Source organism: Uloborus diversus, chromosome 6 (genome assembly GCF_026930045.1).
Source record: "Uloborus diversus isolate 005 chromosome 6, Udiv.v.3.1, whole genome shotgun sequence".
NCBI classification, from domain to species: domain Eukaryota; kingdom Metazoa; phylum Arthropoda; class Arachnida; order Araneae; family Uloboridae; genus Uloborus; species Uloborus diversus.
In genome coordinates this window covers 11,895,481-11,911,460 of record NC_072736.1, presented here as the reverse complement: position 1 = coordinate 11,911,460, position 15,980 = coordinate 11,895,481, and the positions used below count along the sequence as shown (strand labels likewise).

The 15,980-nt window shown below is 31.6% G+C and overlaps 1 protein-coding gene across 1 annotated transcript in view; it reads left to right on the top strand.

The window, feature by feature from the left end:
- LOC129225124 (cleavage and polyadenylation specificity factor subunit 1-like) overlaps positions 1–9,589 on the top strand; it is an 89,521-nt gene extending 79,932 nt beyond the window's left edge. The window contains 4 exon segments of the mRNA XM_054859685.1: positions 780–989; positions 2,868–2,997; positions 4,924–5,062; positions 9,425–9,589. Coding sequence (XP_054715660.1) covers positions 780–989; positions 2,868–2,997; positions 4,924–5,062; positions 9,425–9,472 — 527 coding nt within the window. The 3' untranslated portion in view covers positions 9,473–9,589.
- The last annotated feature ends 6,391 nt before the right edge of the window (positions 9,590–15,980 follow it).

Here is a 15,980-nt window from a genome sequence, read left to right as displayed (position 1 = left end):
AAAATAATTTAAAATTTTATGAAAAGTCAACAAGCAAGCCCAAGCAAGCAACAAAAATTTAAGAAATATGTCTTTTATACATTAAAAAATAATTTTATTAATATTTTGTGTAACATTAGTAAAAATAAGTAAATTTTTCTTGTGTGGTAAATTTCAAAGCTTGAAAGAGGCCAACGTCTGGTAAGTTAGAACCAAATTTCCTTTCTTCATCTCTGCAATTACATTTAAAATCTGCAATTACATTTAAAATAGACTGGTGCTGCCATCTAGTGTATAAAGAGAGAAATAAATTCGCGTTAATATTGCACACCCCAGCACGGTGCTATCACGGTAACGAGAAATGGAGGTAGAAACCCCAGCACGGCATAGACACGGGAGCGAGGGGGAAGGGGTTAAGCAACCTGATATAGCCTAAAACTGCATTTTAGGAACATATATTTTAAAAAAAATCGCTCCCAGACTCCTTATTAGTACCTGAATGTTGTACTTGGACCTCCTTTCCTCATAAAGACCCTCTCCAAAACCAGGAGCTGGATCTGCCCTTGCCAGTAGCTTCATTGGAGAAGAATTAAGCAGATCTAATTAAATTGGGACCAGTAAATTGTTTTGTTAAATTGAGAATATGATAAACCAAGTATCATTAAGTCAAAGTCATATTTTAAAGATGAAAATGTATAAAGAAGACCTTGTAACTTGCTAGTAGAACATTTATGATGGCATATTCCAAACGATGTGTTTATTTTATATTCTCCTTGTAACCCAATAAAATTTTCTTGCAGTTTCCGATGTGGAGAAAAATCTTGTGATGTTCATGTACTGTCCAGAAGCTCGAGAAAGCTTTGGCGGATCCAAGTTGCTTCGCAAAGCAGATATTCACCTCGGTTACCACGTAAACACATTCTTCCGAATTCGCTGTAGGCTCGGTGACGTAGCTAATTATGACAAAAGACAAGCTGGTATTCTTGAGAAGAGGCATGTAACAATGTATGGTAAGTTGAAGAGGAAGGATTAAACAGATACAAATTCATGTCTGTGTGTATGTTAACTAAAACCTCAATTCAGCTATAATTATGGGTCCCTAAAGGTTTATCTCCGTAGAGAGGTAAATTATATTGAGAGTTGATATCGTTAAAACTAAAAAGGACAATTTATGGCTCAACTGATCTGCTCATGACCGAATAATAAATTGAAAAAACAATACATCAAACTGTTGTTCCTGGAACTTGTAACCCATTATTTAAATTGTCGTATACTGAAGCCATGGTTTTTAACATACATTATAGACATTCGCTTGACCTCGACATCAATAAGAACTTTATAAAAAGGGGGGGAGGAAGCACAATTTTCTTTGTTTTACCAGTATTTGAAACTGAGTTGTTTTTTGAAAAGAATATTGTCTAACAAAAGTGCAGAGCTTTATGGAATATCCTTAGGTTGATAAGTTGTTCATGTTAAGTTACATGCAAATTCGTGGGAATTGCAAAAAAATTACTGTTATTGATTAAACAGATTTATCTTTCCATCAGATGCAGCAAGGTTTTAGTTTTAACTGAAAACAAAGTAAAATATTTCAATTTTGCTTTAATCATTGCCTTTCTTTAGATAAAAAGACGTGTTCAAATGTGAAGGCAATTTCTGAACTGATAGAATACATACATTTTAATAAGAAGTGATTTGAAAATCTTAGGATTTGACACTGCATTGAGCAATGTTAAACATTCATAAAAATATTTACATTTAAGAAAACGAGTTGAAGTAGAATCAAACACATTTCATTCCATTTATAAACCTGACCTCTTTAGATAGTTTTGAATGAGCATTTGTTTTCTGTAGCACATCTCTGTGTTTTGGTTTCATCTGTACTAGTGTTTATTTTCTTTCAGTAGTTTTTTTTTTTTTTTTGCTTTTATTTCATGCACATTAAAAACTTTATGATTTCGTCATCCCTTACCAGTTGAAGTTGGGTAGAATAAATATACTTTGATTAAAAGTTGCTGAAACCCGAAGGATAAGGTTCAGTCATTAGTCAGGCAGAAAAAGTTACTGATCTGGGCTTCTTAATAAGTCAGGATTTAAAGTTTAGTCAATAGTGCAGCATAGCTAGCAACAAAGCCAATAAGGTGCTTGGGTTTATCAATAGATCTATATCAAACAAATCTAAAGTTCTTCTGTCCTTATATAGAAGTTTGGTAAGACCTCATTTGGAGTATGCTGTTCAGTTTTGGTCTCCTTATCTTAAGAAAGACATTAATGTATTGGAAAGGGTTCAAAGGCGGGCTACAAGGCTAATAAATGGACTTTCTCACTTAGACTATGATTCCAGGCTTAGAAGGCTAAAAATGTACAGTCTTGAGCAAAGAAGAGACCGAGGGGACATGATTCAGTTGTTTAAGTTTATTAAAATGAAAGATGTTACGGGGCTGAAGTTTAGGACTGAAAGCAGGACAAGGGGTTTTAAGCTATTTAAACCTCAGGCTAACATGGATATTAGGAAAAATTATTATTATAGCAGGGTAGTGGAACCTTGGAACAGCTTACCGGAAGAGGTGGTAATGAGCAAGGGAGTAGATAGTTTTAAAAGGGCCATTGATCTTCACTGGGGATTGTAAATTGACTAGGACCAGCCTAGCTGAGCCCAGAGCCTGTTGCTGGTCGTCACTTTTGTATTTGTATTTATTTAAATTTCTGGAAAATTTCATTGTTTGAAAGTAGCCATTATGGGGAGTTGTGTCGTTGAAAACTTTTGTTATAGAGAGAAATTAGCTGAAAAGAGGTTAAATTATAAGGAGAAAATACTTTATGTGTCATTCAAGCAGATTAGCATTGTGGGTATATGCTTTTATAATTAATTTTTGCAATATTTACAGCTACTTTAGATGGTGGTCTTGGTTTCATCATGCCTGTTCCAGAAAAGACTTACAGAAGACTACTCATGTTGCAAAATGTTTTAGTTACACATGTTCCTCATACTGCTGGTCTAAACCCAAAGGGTTTCAGGTTTGTGTTCATTTACCATTACAGTCATGCAGAATAACTTAGAGCCAGTCCAATAAACTTTGTGCTACTTGAAATATTATATTTGACTTTTAAAAGAAACGAGTTGGCCACAAAACTGCCTGGTTATTCTAAGGTGGAAAAGAGACATAAACCTTTTAAGTAATACAAGCTTGCGCTCGACAAACCTCACCGGTCGAACGGTGAGTAACCGGTTGCTAACCTCAGCTTTCTGAGAGCTACCGGTTAACTGGTTGCTTCCGATGTCGTTTTATGAGCCTCACCGGTTGATCTACCGGTCAACCGCAACTTAAGCTGGTTGATTGGTTGAGGGAACAACGTGATATTTTTGACCAATTATAAGTAATTTTCACCTGCGTGTTATTCGTCTGCGCCATGTCTGGGCAAGTAACCGGTGATCAACCGAAAGCGTTCGATGATGCATTGGTTCTTGAACAACCGGTTAGTATCCGCTGACGTCATTGCTGTCACTTGGTTAACCAACCGGTTGTGCTCGTCCAACGTAAGCCAATAATAACTTTTGTACACTACTAAAAAGAGGCTAAGCAGACTGGATAAATACCTTATGAAATACCACCTAACCATATTTCATTGAAATATAATTACAAAACATAACTTTTTATATATTTTTTATTTTAAGGGCAGCATAACAGCTTCTTGCCCTATCATTTCCAATTTTTTATCACCCAACCCACAGGCCATTTTTGAGGAATGAAGAAGCCTGTTTTCCATTTTTTCTTCAGTTTAAGTAGCATTTCCTAGGTTAAGCTTAGCATTTCCAATTTTTTATTACCTAACCCACAGGCTATTTTTGAGGAGTGAAAAAGCCCATTTTTTAAGTTCAAGCAATTTTTTCATTATGAAGTATCATACCTTTATCAGCTTATTTTTTCTGTGCTTCCGATACGCATAACTAACTGAAAAAGGAAAGAAAATTAGCCTCCTACTTCAAATCCCCCATTGACTTTTTTAAGCTCGAAATGACAAAAACGGCTCCTTTTTAATCTACTATTTTACCCAGAAATTTTTTTAGTTAACCTTAATGGAAATTGTTTCTTTTAATGCACAAATAAAAAATGATCCTTTCAGCTTTTCAATATATAAGCTGTGTTTGATCTTCCTACTAATTTAAATAAATTTACTGTAACTTTTGGGAAAAGAATCAAAAATGCCAATTTATATTCATTCCAGAACAAAATAATAGTTATATGTCACAGAAATAAAACTTTTCCAAGAAAAAAATGTAACAGCTTGGCAGAACAAAAGATTGATACCTTCCAAATTTCATCAAAATCAAAAACTTCTGCAAATTTGTTGACTGTATTTGGAATGACCCTTCAGTAAACAATGAGTTATTTTTTTTAACATGTAATTACGTATTGCAGCGTCATGTACTTTATTGTATGTTATGTACATACACATTGTATAACCATTTCATTTGACTAAATGACATATTACTTTCCTAAACAGTATTTTCCTGGTTATTTTGAGTAATCCAAACTAGTGAAGCAGTGTTTATACTTTTCTCTTTTATACGTTTTTACCAATTATGGTTTTTAAATTGCGTTGGTCCCTGCAGAATCTAATACACATTTAGCTATACCTATTATACATTTTTTTTCATACAGTCCCTTCAAAAACAAATAAACGGTGCTTCACTGTATCTATGATCCCATTGGTTCGTATTTTTAACATTCTACTGATGAATTTTTAAGTATTACATGAAATTGCACACATTAACAAATATTTAAAGTTACACTAACTTGTTTTCATTTTGTTTTACCAAAATGAGAAGTGTAGTATTTTGATAGGAATAATAGTTGAGTTTTGCTTAAACATTGTTTGAGTTTCTAATAACCAAAAGTACTTAAAATCTTGATTGCAATATTGTTTTTTTTTTTACTATAGGATGTACAAAAGCCATCGCAAACTGCTTCAGAATCCTCATAAGAACATTTTGGATGGGGATTTACTGTCCGTGTTTCTGAATCTTTCCATATTGGAAAAAACAGAAGTAGCCAAAAAAATTGGAACTACATCTGATCAGGTAATTTATTTCAATTTAAATCATTTGATGTCAATATTCCTTATCGTCAATCTTCCTTAACCGTTTTCAGTGGTAATTGTGTTACAAAATAAAAAATCCTGAAGATTTTAAATGCAAAAATTTGGTATCACTTGATGCACCTCAAATTATGCACAAATAGTTCGTTATATGTTTAAAATAATTTCTTAAACCAAGATTTATGTTTTAATTGCCTACTTGTGCTAGCTGATTTGAGGAAAAACTTAAAATTGTTTGTTCTTGGAAAAATCTACTACATGAATAAATTAATTTTTCTTTTTTGCAAATTGACAAAAAATTTATGTGAAAACGATATGAATTATTAAATATTTTTTCTAATAAAAGTATTGGCTCTTAGCGTATTTCTACCAATATGCAAACAATTATTAACAACAGATTTGGAATTGATGAATTTTTCGGGCAATTATCCTAAATTTCTACTAAGAGATATTTATCGCTGTTTGGCATATTTTTTATTCTCCTCCATTTAATTTTCCGATATTTTAACACTAAAACCGAAAGGTAAACTCCTGTTTCAATGCACAGAAAGGTGACGCAAAAAACTCAGAATTCTGGGTACACAATGACCTTTGCAGTTTAACACCTTTTTATGATAATTATGGATAAGAACACCTATAGTTAAATCTGACTGCAAAAGGGGGAGGTTCTCAGTTTGAATCCAAGATCAGGTACTTTCATAGACTAATAATAAGAGTAGACCAAGCTTTCTCATTCTTGCTGATGAAGAAAATTGGTTCATGGATACATCATGTGACTGGTGGAAGGCTTGGCGAAAACTTTGGCAGCATGGTTGCTAGATGGCAACGTTATCTATAGTTTGGCGCTCGACATGTATTTTAAGACGTAATGTGTTTTCATCATAATTTTTTTTCCAGATGCAGAGATTGAACTGTTTTTTCTTTTAACTATGCATTATTTTGGCATTAGTTTTTGATCACAGTTTTCAGTAACTTTTATTTCATTTGGAACTGCTACGTCAGCGTTGGCGTGAACGTAATGGCTTAGACATTTTGCGTTAACGCAAAAAATGTACTAATCGGTATCTTAAATTGAAAGTGTAGGTAAAAATCTTACCATTTGCTGATTCTTTTTGGGGCTCTTGCATCTTGAATTTCTTAGAGAGTTATTGAAATTGACGAAAGAAAATGCACAATACTATCTAAATGAAAAACTCGCTATATTAACAAAATATTTACAACAACAAATTTACAAATCGGACTCCATAAAAGATCATTCTTCCGTGTTCCATCAGTTCTATTTATTTTATTTCGCGCTGGCGTTGATCGTCTGCTACGATCAACGCCCGCTGTTGCTGGGATATCCACCAGTCACATGGTTTGGTTTATGAGCAGCAAAAGAGTTGCCATAGCTCGGTCTACTCTTATTATTAGTCTATGGGTACTTTCTCTCTCCTGCCCTTGTCCTTTCTTTGTGTGAATATGTTGTTATGCTATGAATTGTTGCCTACCCTGTAAACGGGTCGTTATGACATGTCAGAGTTTGTACTCGATTCCAGAAATAAAATGAAGGAGTTTTGGAGGAGTTTTGAAGGAGTAAAATGAGATTTTGAAGGAGTACTTTTGGGCTGTTCTTAAATGATGTCACATTTTTTTCAACCCTATTCGATCGACTTCGTCCTTTGTCACAAAGTGTCACATTCCACCTTACTCCTTCCCTTGTCACATGGCAAATTTTTCATAAATATATTGTCATAATAACTGCATGATGTCACTTTTTATCACCTTCTCACTTCCCCTTGTCACAATTTTATAAACTCGTCTTCCCCTCAAGGCATGATATCACTTGTGGATGACCCTTTTTACATTGTCAAAACTGCAATTTACTAAACAATTGTTCTTTTAACACAACCGCATCTACTTTTATGTATTTTTAAATACTAAAATAATAATTAGATAAACTGACTTTTGCTGCTGAGAGTGGTGGAAGGAAAAGTAATAATCATTAAACTACATTTACTTCACTAATGAAATGCCTTAGCCACATAATATTTTTACCTTCAACTTTTATGACTTTCATAATCAATTTGTAAATCACATCTTTATGAAAAAAATAAATATACAAAATTACTATTACATTAAAATATCCCGTATAACATCGTCCTTGTGACAAAATTAAGTTATTGATAGAAGTATTTTAAGTTACTGTCATAGAGGAAGATTATGTAGTCTTGAACTAAAAAAGAAGGAGTTTTGAAGGAGTTAAAAGAAGAATGAAGGAGTTTGAAGGGCCCTTCAACAAAATTTCGTAATTGAAGGAGTATTGGAGGAGTTTTGAAGTGTTAGATTTTTAATTTAAACTTTCACAAAAAGTGAAAGAATCGCTTAATTAAAAAAAAATCATTAAAAATACGTTTTTGCATCATGCAGAATCAATCCTTTTTCGATGTAAACATTGCATCACGTTGTGACGTCATGTGTGCGATCGGTTGCAATGACTCAGTCAAGTGAATGAACTTTTGGGTGAACCGAGTCACGAGTTCATTGTATCTTATAACCGCGAGAATTTTTTTGTAGATTGAGTTACTTTTTGATTGGCAACATATCTTTAACTTTCTTGCATTGGCAACACATCTTGTATTTTGCATATTCTTAATTTGAAAGCCATGTAAAGACTTTAAATACTTCGAGCGATCTTTTTCGCTCTCTCTCTCACCTCACATAGCTGCAATGTGTTGTACGTGATTTCGTGATGTCTGCCAGTGCTCTTTACTCCTGGCAGGGCGTTATACAACGTGATGTCAATTTTAAAGTTATAAAATGCCTTTAGGCCTATTTTTGTGTATTACGGTAATGCCATATATTCCTTGGAATCAGCTTGTTCGTAAACTTAATGTTTCGTTGTATATTAGCAGCTAATATTTGTTTATTTTTCTAAATGTTTTTTAAATATCAATGAAGATGTTGTTCGTCAACTTTAGAAATCCTTTGAGGATAATAAATACAGATTTTCCTTGAGGAAAAATGCTTCACGTGTTTTTCTTTTTCTCCAACTTCGATGTGGACATTTTTTTTTTGCAAGTTCACTTCTACTAGCGGTGTAGTAAGTCTAAATTTCACTACACTTTATGCTCACATGAAGGAGCATACAAACCCTGCATGTGTGTACTGTGGAAGTTGAACTTCACACCAAATTAATGGAAAAGTGAAGCAGTGCACCCCAAATTGAAGAGTATCTGGCACAAGACAACAACGGGGACTTGAAACTTAAAAAGGAACTTTTATGGAGAAAAACGACCAGTCGGGAGTCTGAGCACCGAAATGCAAATCAACTTACAGTGAACCAAATCCTTCATTAGAGAATTGAAAATACCATCATGTACAGGATGTATCTATGGTATTTTTGCAGTCATAAGCTTGATGTAAAACATCTATTTCTGAGGGTTGTTCTTGACCTTTTTACTTCCTTTTACAAAAAAGGAAGTATTGTATTCGAAAAAAAAATTTCACTCAAAAATCGACCTTAATTTCCATTTTGCTCACTCCCGAATGAATGTTGAGTTTTATTTTCGACCCGACCACACGTCGATAAATGCCTAAGAACGTATAGACAGACGAAATATCCATTTTGAGGATTCCTGAGTTATTAAAACGAGTTTTCTCGTGATGTCTGTAGGTATGTATGTATGTGTGTATATATGTCGCATAACTCAATAACGGAATGTCCTAGAAAGTTGAAATTTGGTACGTAGACTCCTAGTGGAGTCTGGTTGTGCACCTCTCTTTTTGCTTGCATTCGGATGCTCCAAAGGGGGTATTTCGCCCTTTTTTGGGGGGGAAATCATTGTTAATTTCGATGTAAACTCAAGTGGTGTTACAATTTGGAGGACATTTGATGATATATCGCCAGTCATTTGGTTGCCAAGTTTTGTCGCCAACTTGGCAACAAATTTGGCGATTTTTTTTTAAAAATCTGATTTCAATTTGGCCACTGTTGGTGATATTTAGAGAGTAAACTATTGAATCACATTAAAATTACCAATAATGGGGAAATGACATTAAATTGGAGTGAAAGGAAGTCATGTGATGCACACATCAGCTCGTTACTTTCCAAATAAATGTTGCTTATAACTATCATATATTTACTCTCAGTAATAGGTCATGCATTAATAATCATCAATTCGTTTCGATATGGGCTCAAATCCTATTAACTTCAAAACCATAACAGATCTTTAAAATTTAACGTCATGAAATTAAATTTTTTCTAACCCTGTGAGGAAAAAGATGAACTGAATAACTTCATTTGAGCATTATCTTAATATTTCTTTATTTTATTGTTCATAATATTTTTAAAATATCTTTTCAGATAGTGGAAGATTTACTTGAAATTGATGAAAACACTGCATATTTTTAAGATGGAGCTACTAGTGGAATTGTACATATGAACTTTTTTACCACTATTATTTATTTTCATCGTGTGTGACATTACATGTCCAATATTTTATGTTGATAAAATAAATGTTTGATTTTATATTAATTAAAATTTTCTTAGGAGTTGCCTTTTTTTTTATGAATAAGAGATATTCTTGATCAGCAATTATTTAGATATTTGTTTTTATTGAGGAAAGAAAAGTAATTTTTTGTCTTTTGGCACTAAAACTTAACTTAAAAGGGAGGGGAGGGAGGAATCAGATAAAATAAGTTTCAATATACATTTTAAATTTTACTATTTTGTTTTATGTACTTAAAAAACAAGTTCTAGTTAATTTTAAACGGAAATGTTTCATTTTGCATATGGGGAAAACAATAATTAACTAGATAACAATGACACAACAAGAATGAATACTGTTAGTGGTTTCTTATGTTATCTGACATGTTTATAAGGATGTATGTACAGGGGTCTGTCCAGGATTTTTCACAGGGTCCGTTTTTTGTGAAAAATCAAATAATTTTGTGAAAAGTAATTTAATTTTGTAAAAAATCAAATAATTTTGAAAAATAAATTTTTTTTTTGTTAAAACACAAAATTTTAGAATTTAGAGAGGGCAAAAACTGCATCATTTAAACTTAAAGTTAAGTGTTTTCCTCTTCTATGTTGAGAATATCATTGTGGGCAGCATTTAACTTTTTGACCCAAGACACTCTTAAAAAGCACAGAATTTCGTTTAAAACTTATAAATTCAGTGATTTTAACAAAAATAAAAAGATATTTTATTTGTTTACCTCTTAACAAAGCATACTAAACATCAAAAATTCAAATTCCCATTGCGGATTCAAAGAGATTGCAATTCTCAAAATGAAGGTATCAAAGGTATAAAAACGGCTTGTAAAAGAAATATTTTTGATAAAATTATTTTAAAATTGCATTTTAGAGTTTTATGATAAACATATCATTAATATCTATGGACACAGTTGAAGCAAAAAAATAAATAAATAAATAAACCATCGATTCAGCATTTTAATTTTGGACTCATAAAAGAAAATGGAGTTTTGCTTTAAAAACTTGAAACGAGAGTTCTACCAACAATGAAGAGACTTTTCATTTATTTGCATCCTAATAAAGCGAAGTTTCTTGAAAAAAAGAACAAAATATGATTCTCATATCGGATGTTAAAAGGTTGCATTTTTTAAAATGTAAACATCTATAGAAAAGAAAGGAGTTTACTTAAAGTTCATCATCCTTGTTAGCATCAAAAAATCAAACCCATATAATTTTCCCCCCTCCTAATAATAAACATCGCACCGCACCACCGCAAATATTGACAAGCTGGCCTGACTGATGAGAATATTTTCTAATCAAATCATTTTTAAGGTTTAACGCCAGAGGCTAAATGGCTATAATTTTAAAGTTGTTAACCCTCTCTGAAGCGATCATATTTTTTCCTCACCCTTACTATCCCTTTGCAGTTCTAAGTTCATTTCGCTGATATAAATTATTATTATTATTGTTTATTAAATCATGAGCAGGGAGAATGCTTACCAACGCCTTTTCAGAAAAGTTTACAACACCGCTGCTAATTAGCTGTGATAAAACAAACTAACAAAATTATTCAAAACCAAACTTATTTTCAGCTGTTAATTTCTTTCCAAGAAACAAACAACAAGCATTATATTTATTTGGCAGTAGCAATTATTTATCGCTTGCAGGAGTATCACAAGAGTGCCGATTTTTTTTCTTTGCAAATTTAGCAGATTTTGTATAGGCTGATCCCTCTAATTTGACTTTAAAAAAGGTTCCAAAAATTATCGGTTTAATATGCGCTATTTTGCTTTCAGATTTGCTCTTTCAATAAACAATTTGTGAAAGATCCCTTCTTGTTTATCAGAATTTTGTGAAGGGTCCGTTTTGGTTGATTGGGATTTTGTGAAGGATCCGTTAACGGACCAAATATCCTCTGATGTATGATTACTGTTCTTCCTTAACAAACTCAATTCATCATCCAAGCGCTTAAAATGACAAAGTTAAGGTTAGGTAAAAAATTAGTTTAGAGAAATAAATTATTTGCCTTTATTTATTTTACATTTAATGAAATAATACTAATACTATAATGTAAAATACATTTGAATGTTTTTATTTTCTTATTCAAAGGTCAAAATTGCAGAACTATTATTTATTTATTTTTATTAAGATACATGTCAAAAGGTTCCTTATCTTCAATCAGATAGTTTTGAGTTTATTTTGCTGAGTTCATTCATATATTAATTATTATGAAAAAACAACAACATAAATGCTGACTTCATATATTAAAAACATTCTTTTTATTTCAAAATGTTAAATTGAAAAATATATTTATAATATATATATATATATAGATATCCTATAAATTTACAATCAACTAGAAATATTAATATTCTTTTCAAATATACAATTCTTTTAGTACTATCTAAGCTGCCATAGCTCATTCATATTAAAATCACATGGAACTTGAAGCTTTTTTAAATTACGTGTATAGAAAGTAAGTTCTTGGGCGACCAACCTAGAAAAGAGATATTTTTTAGCAATCATTATTTTTATGTTTTACATCTAATGTGCACTGATTCACCAAAAAAATACCATCAAAGCTCTACATATTAAATCCAACTTTTTACTTTAAAAATATGCACAGAAAAACTCACCAATATGAAAATACATTTAAAAAAAATCAAAATTCATTTTGAAACAAAAATAAACTCAATCAAGGTTGTAATATATTCAAATAAATGAAAATTTTGAATTTGATTAGTAAGAACCCAAACGGAAACTAATGTACAGGATGCCTACTAAAATCCATTTCAATCGACTGATCCAAAGTTAATACGATTAGCTTTCCATTATTTAACTGTATCCTTGGTTTACTGACATTCAATAGTCCCTAGACAAACGTTTTTTAGCTGGAGTTATAATATGTATTTATTTTATGAATCTGAATTTCTTCTCAGAAAAAAAAAAAATCATTTATTTTCAGAAAAAAAAAAAAAATCTCCAGTGAAGTCTGCTCATACTAGACATCATTTTGCTGTTCCCACCCATACAAGAATCTTTCTTTGTCCTTATTAAAAATGCTTTTGTTAGATGGTGCTTCCAGAACATTTTACTTTTTACTTGTTTCTAAACCAAGTCCCATTTTATATCAAAGGAAAATATATATGGTAACACTTTTTATAAAATTAAAAAGCTGTAACATCATTTAATAGATAAGGTAGCTAGCTCCTTCAATTATACAGAGGTCTATATGAAAAATCATGAGATTCTTCATTTAGTTTTCTTGATATTACACGGGGGGGGGGGGGGGGGGGAAGCAAAAGAAAGATAACGCTCAGTTATCACTGACTGATATGTTTGCTTTTTAAATTCACTACACATAATTATATTTTTTACATATGCACATAAATAACAAACATTGTTTCTTTTTTGATGATATGCTGTTCTAGGGTTGCCACTGGCGACTAAAAAGGCAACTTTTGCGACTATTTCTGACCGTAGGCAACTATGGCGACTTTTGATCAAAAACGGCCTAAAAGCAACTATTTTTTAAAAATTGGCGACTTTTTTTCAAATTTTGTGATATTCATTTTTAAAAAAAAGAAAGAAAGAATGATGTGCTCGACACGAGTGTTGAGAAAAATACTTCGTCTGCTTTAGATTTCAATTCTTTTACATCTTGTAAACATCTTGTTGTTTTTGACAATCGGTAATTATTTTGACATGTGCTATCTATGATTAACTTATTTTATGTTTAAATAATAAATATGTTATATTTTTTATAAATGTATGTTATGTTTTTTATAAATAATAAATAAATTTTTGGAAGCATGTCAACATTTAACACGTACGTCCCGGATTATTCCTCCCGTGTTTAAGATTTCAATCCATTTGCATCTAGTAAATATTTTTATATTTTTGACAATCAGACATTAGTTTCATTGTATGCTACCTTAGATTAACTTATTTTGGTTTTATTTTAATAACTAACAAATTTTATAGAATTTTGATGACGAATAGATGCTATTTTGATTTAAAGAGCCATTTAAAGCTAAATTGCTCACTATTAAATAAATCTACAACCATTATTCGACCAATCATTTTATATGGTAGTGAGACATGGGCAATTAAAACAAGAAAATTGGATGCTCATTTTTGAAAGAAAGATCCTGCAGTCAATTTTGGGGCAGTAAAAGGAAATAATAATTGGAGAAATAAATATAACCCTGAAGTATGTACTAAATACAAACAACCTAACATTTTGAGACCATCTAAAAGGTGTTTGGACAGTGTAGAGAGGAATTTGAAGATCTTAGAAATAAATAGATGCGAGAAACCTAACAAAAAGTCGTACTGAGGCAGCAGACAGAAAAAAGTCTTGGCCTGCACAAAGCTGTAGTGCTCCTGAAGAAAAAGAAGAAATTTTATACTTATACACATCTTGCTGATTTTTTCGGAAAGTAAATTAATTTAAACAATCAACACCATAATATTTTAATTTTACATTTGTATTTAAATTGGAGTATTTTAAGTTGAATTTGTGTATAAGTCATGATTTTCTCTATTTCTAAAATAATCTTAGCTGAAGACAAGTCTAAAATGTCTGAGCGGATGCTAAATGAAGACTATTTCTAAGAGACTCTTTGGCAAAATACCAACCTGTAAGAATAAAAATAACAGAGGAACTATAAATAATGGCATATGGGGCACACAAGTAATATAAAAATTGAAAGTTTATAGAACTGACTTTGAAGAAAAACAAGAAATGTAAAATGATTTAAAAAAAAAAAAGCAGAGAGAGAGGAATAAATCAAATTTAAAACAATATCAACTGAACAGACAAGGCAGAGGTAATTACACAGAACCCCTAAAATCTAGTCTCCATATTTTCTATTAAAATAAGCAAACCAATGACTGAAATCAGCTATTGAGAAAAATGATTTGTCCGAAGTTAGCATAGCAAAAGGTGTGATAGAAGGTGCAGAAAAGTTATAAGAAGGGGGAAGAACAGTTAAAACCAGTCGCGGCTTATGCCTTGAAAAAGTGAGAGGGTCAGATCATGGGTGCACCCCCCCCCTCCCAGTTTAAAAAAAAGTTTTTTTTTTCTTAAAATATTTTTTCATATTAAAATTTTCTTTTTTTTTGCGTTAAATTAATAAAGTTCAAATTTATTTGGTGTTGACGGGGGAAAAAAAACAGATAATCCGTACCTCATTATTTTTTTAAAAATTTTTTAGCTGATAATCCAGATTACACGCAGGGCATTGTGGTACAATCCTCTTTTTTTTTTTAATTTCAAGCATGTACACACAAAAAAACAAGAAAAAGGGAAAATAAAAAGTTATAAATTATATTCTCAAAAAAAGTGAGGGGGCCCCGGGCTCCTTCTGGCCCCTCCCACGAGCCGCCACTGTTTAAAATTTATTTTTAACAAAAGAAAAACCAAGTTTTATTCATTGTGTAACTAAAACCCCCCCAAAAAATGTAATAAGTTTGCAAACTATGCAGTGTTTATACATTTGTTTTAATTACACACAAGCTCAATTTATAACTCCTTAATGTTTATAAACACAGAGTAATCATGTTTAATTTACCTTGAAATTTAAAAAAAAATATCTTTTTCAATGGATAAATTTCTTTTAACTTTGTGAAACTTAAAGCGTGACGTTACATGCAACACCTTCATGACGTTACATGAAAAGTAACTTGCCTTTTTAAAACAGTAATTCCATTGAAAAATGCTAAAAATGAACTAAGTAGATGTTGAAACAAATGTTAAATCTGAGAAACTAAGTTTTGATTTTCTTGTATTTATGAGATGTAGTCAATAGTCATGTTTCAAGGTGTTGTCACGTGTGTTTGTGTCATGTGATGTAGTGTTTGAGTTTGCAAATTAAAAAAAAAATATTGGTAAAAGCAACTTCACGGATTCAAAATACAACTCAACTGTTCCTCTGAGGAGACTATTTTTCAAATTTCAACTGTTTTCAAGTAAAATTTTGATGGCAACCTCAAATTCAAAAACTTCGTGGAATCTAGGCAAGTTTCATTTTTTATGTATTTGACATTAGGTAAAGTGGGTAGAAAAGAGCAGACTGTAGTATCACTACTCTCAAAGAAATATTAGTGTAGTCAATGGAATCTGACGTTTAACAATACAGTTAACTCACGATTATAATAATTATCGGCGGTCAGATTATCGGTGGGTCTTTCACTTTTTTTTTAAACTTATGATTGCGTTATTGTTAGCTTTTAGATATTACATATATTTTTAAAATTCACTGTTAGTAGATGCACTGTAGCAATGTTTTTAGTTATAATTTAAATGTATGTGTAAGTGTTATTAATATTTTTTAGGATTTGTATACACGAAGTATCGTTTTTTACCTATCATTCGGATTATCCACGGTTTTCGCTTATCCGCCGTTACCATGCCACCCTATTCCGCAGATAATCGTGA